The sequence below is a fragment of the Bos taurus genome, chromosome 12 (genome assembly GCF_002263795.3).
Source record: "Bos taurus isolate L1 Dominette 01449 registration number 42190680 breed Hereford chromosome 12, ARS-UCD2.0, whole genome shotgun sequence".
Lineage (NCBI taxonomy): Eukaryota > Metazoa > Chordata > Mammalia > Artiodactyla > Bovidae > Bos > Bos taurus.
In genome coordinates, this window is record NC_037339.1 from 21987658 (window position 1) to 21998622 (window position 10965).

Sequence of the window (10965 nt, forward strand, 5' to 3'; positions counted from 1 at the left end):
AGTCGCACTCGGGCTTCCTCCCTTACAGCCTGGCCCCACCGCTTCTGCTGGGGCCTGCGCTGTCTTTGGCTCCTGTCGCAGTGTGTTTGGAGTTGCGGGTTTGTGTTTGTAATACCACTTAGCTCCTACCCACAACCCAGTGACTAGGAGGAGGGGAATGGGCTCAGAAAGGGTGGTGCCTTGTGCCCTCCCGCCAAGGTGGGATCTGATACCTTCTTCCCACCAACCATTTACCATGGTGGACACTGGCTGAGCTCCTGACATACCTTGTCTCGTTGGACCCATGGAACCAGCGCAAAGGGGGCTATAAAGCACGTGGGGGCCAGGCAGCTTCCCAAGGTTTGTAGCCAGTGAGTAGCAGAGCTACCCAGGGGCTCAAAGTTGGTTTTTCTGTCCTGACCATCCTGGGGGTTGTATATGTCACGACTTAGTCATGGAGCCATACTCAGTGGATCAGAGCCACCAGCTCTCTGCCCTTTCCACCATTCCTTCCCTCCCAGGGCAGCTTTTTGGCTCGAGTAGAAGCTGGGAAGAGAGGGTCGTGAACAGCACTTGAATTTAAGTCTTTTTTTCCTTGGTATTTCAACTTTCTAAAATTAAAATCACAAGCACCACCTCGTTTTCCTTCTATTCACCTATATCTGCCTAATGGACTTTAAGAACATAAATGAACCTAGGTCTTAGCTAGTTTTCAGGGTTTTGAGTCTTGACTGAGGATATAATCTGCTTGCTTTCTCTCTTGTTGGTGATCACGTGGACCCCATAATACAGAACTTCTCACTTCGTGTTAAGTGGCGCATGTACCATCCCCAGAGAACTTGCAGTAGTTCTAGGGGATGATTGGATGGATAGGGGTTTTGATAGCACTCTGTTAATGGAGTAGTATTTGCATCGCAAATCTAAGTGGTTTAAAAACCAGGTCCTGTAATTTCCATGGAAAATAGAGCTATGTAAAAGAAAGTGTTTATAATAATGCCTGTTTAGTTTTTTCCCCTTGTTAAATTAAAATACAGATACTGTTTTTAAGATACAGTACTACTTTACTCTTTGGAGCTGTCTTGTAGTGATGGTACAGATCTGTACCGTAAACTTTGAAAACATGACTTGTCTTCCATGTGAGACGTGTCTTCCATGTGAGATATGTCTGTGTGTAATATTTGGTCTTCAGCCAGAGCAGTATTTGTATTTCTGACGTGGTGTTCTGCTTTACAGAATTCAATTCGTCATAATCTGTCCCTGCACAGCAAGTTCATCCGCGTGCAGAATGAAGGAACTGGAAAAAGCTCCTGGTGGATGCTCAATCCAGAGGGAGGCAAGAGTGGGAAATCCCCCAGGAGAAGAGCCGCATCCATGGACAACAACAGTAAATTTGCTAAGAGCCGAGGCCGAGCTGCCAAGAAAAAAGCATCCCTGCAGTCGGGCCAGGAGGGTGCCGGGGACAGCCCGGGATCGCAGTTTTCCAAGTGGCCCGCAAGTCCCGGCTCCCACAGCAATGACGACTTCGACAACTGGAGTACCTTTCGCCCTCGAACCAGCTCGAACGCTAGTACCATTAGCGGGAGGCTCTCTCCCATCATGACGGAGCAGGACGACCTGGGAGACGGGGACGTGCACTCAATGGTGTACCCGCCGTCCGCCGCAAAGATGGCTTCTACTCTGCCCAGTCTGTCCGAGATCAGTAACCCTGAGAACATGGAGAACCTTTTGGATAATCTCAACCTTCTCTCGTCACCAACGTCATTGACTGTGTCCACCCAGTCTTCCCCAGGCACCATGATGCAGCAGACGCCCTGCTACTCCTTTGCACCGCCCAACACCAGTCTGAATTCACCCACCCCCAACTACCAAAAATATACATACGGCCAGTCCAGCATGAGCCCCCTGCCTCAGATGCCCATGCAGACGCTGCAGGACAACAAATCGAGTTATGGAGGCATGAGCCAGTACTGTGCGCCGGGACTCCTGAAGGAGCTGCTGACGTCTGACTCTCCTCCGCACAACGACATCATGACGCCAGTCGATCCGGGGGTGGCTCAAGCCAACAGCCGAGTGCTTGGCCAGAGCGTGTTGATGGGCCCCAATTCGGTCATGCCGGCCTACGGCGGCCAGGCCTCTCACAACAAAATGATGACCCCCAGCTCCCACACCCACCCCGGACACGCTCAGTCGACATCCGCAGTCAACGGGCGTGCCTTGCCCCACGCGGTAAACACCATGCCCCACACCTCGGGTATGAACCGCCTGGCCCCGGTGAAGACAGCTTTACAAGTGCCTCTGGCCCACCCCATGCAGATGAGCGCCCTGGGGGGCTACTCCTCTGTGAGCAGCTGCAATGGCTACGGCCGGATGGGCGTTCTCCACCAGGAGAAGCTCCCCAGTGACTTGGACGGCATGTTTATCGAGCGCTTGGACTGTGACATGGAGTCCATCATTCGGAACGACCTCATGGACGGAGACACGTTGGATTTTAACTTTGACAACGTTTTGCCCAACCAAAGCTTCCCACACAGTGTCAAGACAACAACACACAGCTGGGTGTCAGGCTGAGAGTGAGCAAGCGAGCAAGCAGGTAAGAGCACCCCGATACCAAAAGACCTTCTGAAAACAGGACTTAAAGAGAGGAGCCCAGTAACTTGCCTTGTATCTTCCAGGGTCGGGACTTTTTTATTTTTATGTCAGTCGGCTGCCCCTTGTAGAGGCATCTTTTATCATTCATTCTTTGCCCTTTTTGCAGCTTGTAAATTCTCCTCTGAGCCAAAACATAAGGAAGCTTCCTCTAATGGCTTTAAAGAGTTTCTTTTGACAGAAGGCTGCATCTTCTTAGTAACTCTTCAATAAATGAATACATTTGATACAAATCAAATGCTGAAGGGGTTTTTAAAGTGGAATTTTCTCCCATTGAATGATTTCAGAGCTGTTTGAGAAAGCCCAACCCCCCCCCCCCCCCAGTATGTCTGTCATCCTAATATGTTAAGTTGAATTGATTTTCATTTGGTTGTTTTCAATGCTTGTATGTGTGTATGTGTTTTTTCCTAGGCTACACTTAAAAGTACTTCAGATTGTCTGACAGCAGGAACTGAGAGAAGCAGTCCAAAGATGTCCTTCACCCTACCTTTTCGTTTTCTTGATTTAAAAAAAAAAACACACACAAAACGCATTTCTTTTTTCCTTTCGTCAGACTTGGCAGCGAAGACGCTTCCTGTACAGGATGTTTGCCCAGTGTTTGCAGGTTATGTGCTGCTGCAGATAAGGACTGTGCCATTGGAAATTCATTACAATGAAGTGCCAAACTCACTACACCATATAATTGCAGAAAAGACTTTTGGATCCTGGTGTGCTTTCAACTTTTGTACATAAGCCGTAGCTACAGAATTGTATCTGTGTGCTTTTTTTTTTTTTTTTTTTTAATATTCATTTTGGTCCAAGGAAAGTTTATACTCTTTTTGTAATACTGTGATGGTCTCATGTCCTTGGTAAGTTAAACTTTGGTTTTGTACTACCTGTGTTCTGCTGAACTGATGAATCACAGAGAACCAAGCTCTCCGTTCTACAGCTCCACTGGACAGCTCTGCATCTGTTCATGGCACCGCATAATTCACAGGAGAACCAGTAGCCTGTTGTCCATCTGCTGAATTAACGGACTTATCAAAACTGTTTTGGGGGGAAAAAAAAGATTAAACTCCAGCCTTGTACAGGTCTTTTCTATTTTTTTTTTCTTCTTCGTTTGTTTATTTTGTTATTTGCAAATTTGTACAAACACTTTAAATGGTTCTAATTTCCATATAAATGATTTTTGATGTTACTGTTGGGACTTGAGATCATTTTTGGAATAGATACTGAACTGTAATGTTTTCTTAAAACTCGAGTCTACCTTTGTTACATAGTCTGCTTGTAAATTTGTGGAATCCCAGACATTTGAAGCAGCATTCGTGATTTTCCTTTTGTATTTCTAACTGGATTAGTACTAATTTTATACATGCTTCACTGGTTTGTATACTTGGGGATGCTCCTTGGTGACGTTTTCTGACTAATCTTAAAATCCTTGTAATTAGTACTTGCACACCCAACATTTCTGGCCCTACCTTGGCACGAGAGTGATGTATAGTTACGGACATTTTGCGTTTCACGTTGAGAACTTGATTTGTTTTTGTGTATGTGTTTTACAGAAATCCCATCTGCTTCTGCTGTCCTTGTGAACTAGGCATCCCTGCCCGGCATTGAATCTTCTGATCAGTACCTGTATGTGCTTTGTTTCAAGTACTCCTGGGGGGAGGCTGTGTAGTATTTGGAGATCAGAAGGGGAGACCCACCTCCAAAACAGTGCTCCTTTCTCAAGCTGGGGTTTTGATCAACTTAACCTTTTTGAGTTGAACTTCAGCAAAAGTTTTGCCTCGTAACGCTGTGCTCTTCCTGGTCCAGGCGGGTGTTGGCTTTGTACTTCTGGAGAATTGTGTCCATACTCACTCTTAAACCCCCTTCCCCTTCTGTCCTGCACATTACTTGGTGCACTGTGGAAAGTGAGGTTGAACGGGGGAATTTTTAAATTGAGTGATTTTTAAAGTGCTTGGTGTTCATGATTGCAGATGGCTACCAAAGAGACTAGCACTTGCTTAAAAATTCGGGCACTAAATTTAAAAACCGACAAGCCAGCAGTAAGTTATACCTTTGAATCTATTTAGAAAGCCATTGCATTAAGAATTGGAGAGTTTCTTTCCCCTTTAGCAACCCAAACTATAATTATGGTCATTATGTTGTAATATTTTCCAGTTACCTATAACTGATTAGACCCAAGTTAACTGGCTTTGCATCCCATTTAGTCCATCAGTGTTTTCAAGTCGTGCGGAATGCCCAGAGTCAGCACAAGGAAAGGAACAGGTGCGCAAAAGTGTTCCTCTGGCCTTCTTGAGGAAGCTCTGATTTCTGTGGACCTAGCCCACATCACACTGGCTTTGTCTTGCCCAAGAATTGCATCTCTCCTGGCTTGGTTTTTTCTCCAAGTTTAACAAGAACACAAGTTTTCTGGATGGATTTCCTCCAGGAGGCAGGCTGTATTGTTTACTTTCCACAGTGACTTCTACACTTTTGAAAATTCATTAAACAGCCACCCCTCTAACCATCTTCATTGTTGGCCACTCCAAAATAAGTCTGGTTTCAGAAACCCTGGTTCCTCTGACCGGTGCCCCCTGTACCTGCGCTCGGACTCATTGGGGCCACAGTTCTTGTGTTCCCCTCTGTGACCACCACTTCGTGCCCCCCAGGCCAGCACACACTGAGCCTCATCAGGCCCATTGTTCACTGATGAGGCAACTAGCTACAAAAGAAAAAAAAAAAATCACTGTTCAAATCTTACTACTTCATAGAGTGACTTTTAAAAAGATGTTGCTTCCTCTTGAGTCTGTGTAAATATCTTTTTTTTTTTTTCCCTTCAAATTTTGTGTGTGTGTGTTAAAATTCTAACAGGAATCCTGGGTAGCTCTCCAGGGTACAGTGAAGTTCAGTGAAAGGCACCTTGTCGGTTTTGAAAACAAACATTATGTGACCTCTGGTAATTCTTTTTCTGTACGAATACTGACTTTCTGGAGTAATGAGTATATCAGTTATTGTACATGATTGCTTTGTGAAATGTGCAAATGATATCACCTATGCAGCCTTGTTTGATTTATTTCCTCTGGTTTGTACTGTTATTAAAAGCATATTGTATTATAGAGCTATTCAGATATTTTAAATATAAAGTATTGTTTCCGTAATATAGACGTATGGAGTATATTTAGGTGATCGATGTGTTACTTGGAAAGGTCTGCTTTGAAAAACTGACAAAGTCTAAATTAAAATCCCAGTGAGCAGTAAATCAATGGAAGGTCCCAAGAAGGAGGAGAAAGACACTCAAAATGGAAACAGTTCCCCCAAAGTATATGATTTGGACTTAATTCAGCTGCTGGATAAGTGTTACCAATCTCCCCACCCCCACCCCTCTCCCCAGCTGAATGATTACCGAGTAATCGTTCAGTAAAAGACGCAGTGTGGCTTATGTAGACAGAACAGCCTAGCATTACTGTCGGCCTCCTCCCTGAGGGGGGTGACAGCCTGGCGGCCTGGCCACGTTCATCCCATCCAGACGCAGACAGACCCCGCCCCCTTGGCCAGTCGAGTTGAGTACCCGTGCAGATCCTGCGTTCCCGCTCCAATACAATGAAAAGTGCCTGATGATGCTGATGTACTTACAGACACAAGAACAATCTTTGCTATTATTGTATAAAGCCATAAATGTACATAAATCATGTTTAAATGGTTTGTTGTCGTTCTTTTTTAGTTGTGCAAAGTAAGCTCTTTATTAGGTTCTTTTTTTTTTTTTCCCCCTTCTCGTTTAGCTATCACATGAGTTAAAACCTTGGCAGCCACAGTGCCATGCTTAATTCATATCTGGTATTTCTTTGGTGAAGGGGGGTCGATGTGGAGACACTCCCTCTGGAAGCAAACTATAGTCCCCGAGGGTTGGAGAGCAAGTTGGATCCGTGATAACAGACCACCCTGGAGTGCTTCATCTGTCCGTGCCTGACACAGCATCAGCACAGAAATGACTAGGTTGTAGGAGAGCTTGTGCTGGAGTAGGCAGAGCTGAAGGTAAAAATACCTGAAGGTCACGGGGGGAGGGCCCTGGCTAGGAAGTCGCCGAGCGGGGATGGGTGGTGGTGGGAACAGTGGCTTCCCAGGGCCACATGAAGGGGGATGGCGGGGGGCAGTTCTTCCATTCAGTGGCTGCAGGTGGGAGGTTTCTATGTTTGCTTCTCTTTAGAAGATGCTCGAGGAATAAACTAGGATTAGATTGTGTGTGCGCGTGTCAGTTCAGTCATGTGACTCTTTGTGATCCTATGGATTGTAGCTTACCAGGTTCCTCTGTCCATGGCATTTGCCATGCCCTCCTCCAGGGGATCTTCCTGACCCAGGGATTGAGCCTGTGGTGTCTCCTTCATCTCCTGCATTGCAGGAGGATTCTTTACCGCTGAGCCATCCAGGATTAGGTTAATAATGGTTAAAATGCATCTTAAAACCAGAATTAAGTCCTGGCTTTCCATGCTGCTGCTTGAGGTCATTCTAGTGTTTACCCATGTGGACACTGGAAGATCAGTCCAGCTTTCAGGGTTTTTTTTTCTTCTTCCTCCCTCCCTCCCAGCTTTGGAACCCTTGCTTTAAAATAACGATAGTCAGAAGCCCAGAGTGCAAAACAGATAACCCCATCTGCTCTCAGACCTGGGGCTCGTGTACACATCATTGTGAAAACCACTCATCTCATCCAATGGAGAAGGGAACGGCAACCCACTCCAGTATTCCTGCCTGGAGAATTCCATGGACAGAGGAGCCTGGCCAGCTACAGTCCATGGGATCGCAGAGTCCGGACACGACTGAGCAGCCAGCACAACACAACCATCTAGTCCAAATGCAGGAAAACGCCTTGACTGCACTGCCAGAGCATACCAGCAGGCTCCTTTCAAAACCGGCCGTGCACGTACCCCAAATCACACATCTAAGTGTCATTTATTAGGGCTGGTTCCCACGTTGTCACGTCCGTTGATAAGAGGAAGCAACACAGCAGGAAGGGACAGATGCGTGGTTGGAGCTGGATGGTTAACATGGAAGGAGAGACTTCCTTCCTCGGACAGTATCTCGGCGCCTGCTGTGACCAGAGACCGACCGATTGTTTCTTGACCTGTGAACCTGCCACACCACCAGGACTTTGCCTTGGCTATTGTCTCTGTGTGACCTACTGAAACAATGATTGGTGTGGTCAGGTAGGTGGAAGGCTCTTCAAGAGGTATAGCCCTCAGTGGCAGCCTTGGCAGTAGTCACTGTCACACAGACATCGAACCTTGTGTCATCTGTTGAACCTTGTGGGTTAGGAGCCTGCAGCTGGGCTGGGCCATGGCTTCCAAAATGAGAGGGTGCTTATGCAAGGCTTCCTTATTCTCATTTACTATTTCGTTATTTTGGTGTAGGCAATCACCCGGTGATCACTTAGATACATGCTTCCTAGGACATTTACCAGTTTAATTACCTGGAAGACGAGTGAAGTTACTGGGAACTGGAAAGGGAGGTTTTTGTTGGGCGTTAGGTAGTCCTGGGTGGTGGGGGGTCATCCAGATCTGAGAAGGAGACAGCCGAGGTGTGAGCTGAAGGTCAAGGGTAGGCCCTTGGATCCTTTGACCAGAGGATCTAGAGAGTGGCATGGGCCTCTGAAAGGTGAAGAGAGAACTTTTGAGTTTTGCAGATGGCTGGGAGAAGAGGCTCTCTGGGCAGACCCCTGGCTTGCCAACATGGCTCTGAGAGGAGAGAGCTCTGTGCTGGGAAGAAGTTCACCTGTGAAGGAGAAAAAAAGGGAGATGGAGGCCAGCTTTCTGAAGCCAGCTTTCCTCAACTCGACTGGTAGTGGGACAACTTTTCCCTCCCGCCCATGAACTCAAAGGCGGAACGAAACTTTTTGGCCTTAGTACTTTTATCAGGTTCACATCTTCAAAAAGCGAGGCTTGTTTGCATTGGAAGCCATGGGTGGGAAGTAGAGATTTACATCCTTCAGGAAGGAGGAGGCAGCTTGGTGAGGGCTTGGTAGTCATTCTTTACCTCTCCTTCCTTCCATGAGCTCCAGCCCCCGACAAGCAACTTTTGAGTTCCCGTAAAACTTCAACTTGGCCTAGGATGGTGACCCACTTGCTGGAGTTTCTGCAGATACACTCGGGGCTGTAATGTCACTATGAATACAGTTGCCACTCCCTCAAGATGGTCTTAGCTGCTTAGAACAGGGCTCACAGTGGGCCATTTTAAAACGGATTTCTCTCCCTGGTGAATTGGGGTAGGGGGCACTCTGTTTTGCAGTTTGCAAAGTGGTTGCAGAACAAACTAGAGATGCCCACTTGCTCAGTCTGTGCTGGTGGCGGGGCGCTCGCAGTGTTGGCAGGCCACTAAGCTGGTCTGATGCTTGGGCAGCGATTTCCCCACAGGTGAGGTAAGTTGAGGATACCGTCTGCTACATGCCTCACAGGTTTGATGTGAGGTTTGGAGGATGAGATAATGTCTGCAGATGGCGTCCCCTCTCTGGAAAAGCCTCCTTGTAGGAGCTGGTGTCAGCATAGATAACAGTAGGACTCGGGAGATCTGTTTCCTTAGTGGGCTTCTGCATAGTCATTGCTCCCTGCAGGGTAAGCAGAAGGACTGCTTGGTCCATTTCCATCGTATTTCTGCATTCCCATCTGCGGGCCTCCATCTCTTACGCAGGAAGTGGGTGGACATCTTACCAGACCCAAACTCCAGGAGAGTCTGTCACCTCTCCTTGGTAACTCCAGAAATACTTGATACATAGTGAGTTGTAAACCTGCTAAGTGCCTAGTCTAAACTTTTTGAGATATTTGTTTCCCAAGAAATCCTCTGTGGACCCATATGCGGAAAATTGAGAGAGACAGTTTTAGACAATTTGACCTTGACCTCACCTCAGTCATGTTCACCCAGACACTGCCAACTCCATGTGCCCTTATAGGCTGACCTGTTAAGACAGGAAAAGAGAGAACCAGGCTGAGGTTGAGGGGGACTTGTGTGCTGGAGCCTGACTGCCAGTTCACAGGAAGTGATGCTTACGTTTACGGGAATCCTGTGAGCTGATTTCAGAAACCACTGTTGTTTGCAATTGACTTAGAGAAACTTACTACTAAATAAGTTACATTAAAAAACGAAAGTAGTGGGACTTAGTGGTTAAGACTCTGTGCTTCCAATTCAGAGGGCGCTGGTTTGATCCCTGGCCCTGGAAGTAAGCTCACATGCTGTACAGCCAAAAAAAATTAACAAAAAGGTAGTAAAGACTCAAAACTCATCATGCCCTCGTCTCTTGTCCACTCTGGAGGTGTTTGAACTTGTATCTTATGATGGGGATGCTGCCACTGCTGGTGCTGAAGCTGAACACAGTTTCAGTTTAATAAATACAGTTTGAACGAGAGTGGGAAATGACTTAACAATAAATCATGTCAGTTATGTTTTTTTTTCTTTTGGCCATGCTGCATGGCTTCTGGGATCTTCGTTCCCTGACCAGGGATCGAGTCCCAGCCCTTGGCAGTGAAAGCGCAGAATCTTACCACTGGACTGCCAAGGAATTCCCATGTCAGTTAAACTTTTTGAGAAGAGAGTGGATTGATATGCAAGTGCATTTGTCAAATTCCAGCTGAATTGCGTGACCACCATATGTTGGCTGCAAAAATCAATTCGCCTAATAGAGTTTAAATTCGAAGCTGTTGTATATTTTATTCTCTATAGATTGTGTGCTACGTATTTTTTATATCAATAAACTCATAATAAACTTACGGACATACATGCCAGCATATATTGCTGCCTGATGGAGCATGTTAAACGTTGACCAGCGCACCACTGACGGGTGTAACGAGGGCATGAAAAGGCTGGCAGTTTGGATGACCTAGAACAGATGGGTTGGCAGGGAGGGGAGGAGACAGGAAGTTGTGTCAAGGTCTAGTGTGTGGTCACGATAGTCAGTGATTGACAAGCAGAATGGGGCCCTAGAGTGGTAGAAGATGGGGGAAGAGGAAGCCTGAAGATTGCATAGGGGGTGCAAAATAGATGTCAGAGCCGAGAAAAGGCATAGCAGGGATGGCGTGGAGAGGAAGTCTCAAGTTCAAGGGCCCCAAATCTTACCTGAGGGGAGGAACCAACCAAGTGGCAGGTAGGGTACCTGCCTAGGAAAGGTACCCAGGGGAATAGCTGAATGCCCTCAGCATCAACAGAGGTTTCACTTTTTAATTTTTAAAATTATAATCTTCTGGCTGCACCGCATGACTTGTGGGACCTTTGTTCCCTGGCCAGGGATCAAACCCAGGTCCTTGGCAGTGAAAGGGTGAGGTCCTAACCACTAGACTTCCAGGGAATTCCTTACCTAATTTATAATGAATATAAAAGAAGGCTGAGCGTCGAAGAATT

The 10965-nt window shown here is 46.6% G+C and overlaps 1 protein-coding gene across 1 annotated transcript in view; it reads left to right on the forward strand.

The window, feature by feature from the left end:
- FOXO1 (forkhead box O1) overlaps positions 1-6280 on the forward strand; it is a 93649-nt gene extending 87369 nt beyond the window's left edge. The window contains exons 2-3 of the mRNA XM_025000053.2: positions 1213-2569; positions 3037-6280. Of these exons, the coding sequence (XP_024855821.1) occupies positions 1213-2547 (1335 nt within the window). The 3' untranslated portion in view covers positions 2548-2569; positions 3037-6280. The remainder of the gene's footprint in view (positions 1-1212; positions 2570-3036) is intronic.
- Positions 6281-10965: the final 4685 nt, after the last annotated feature.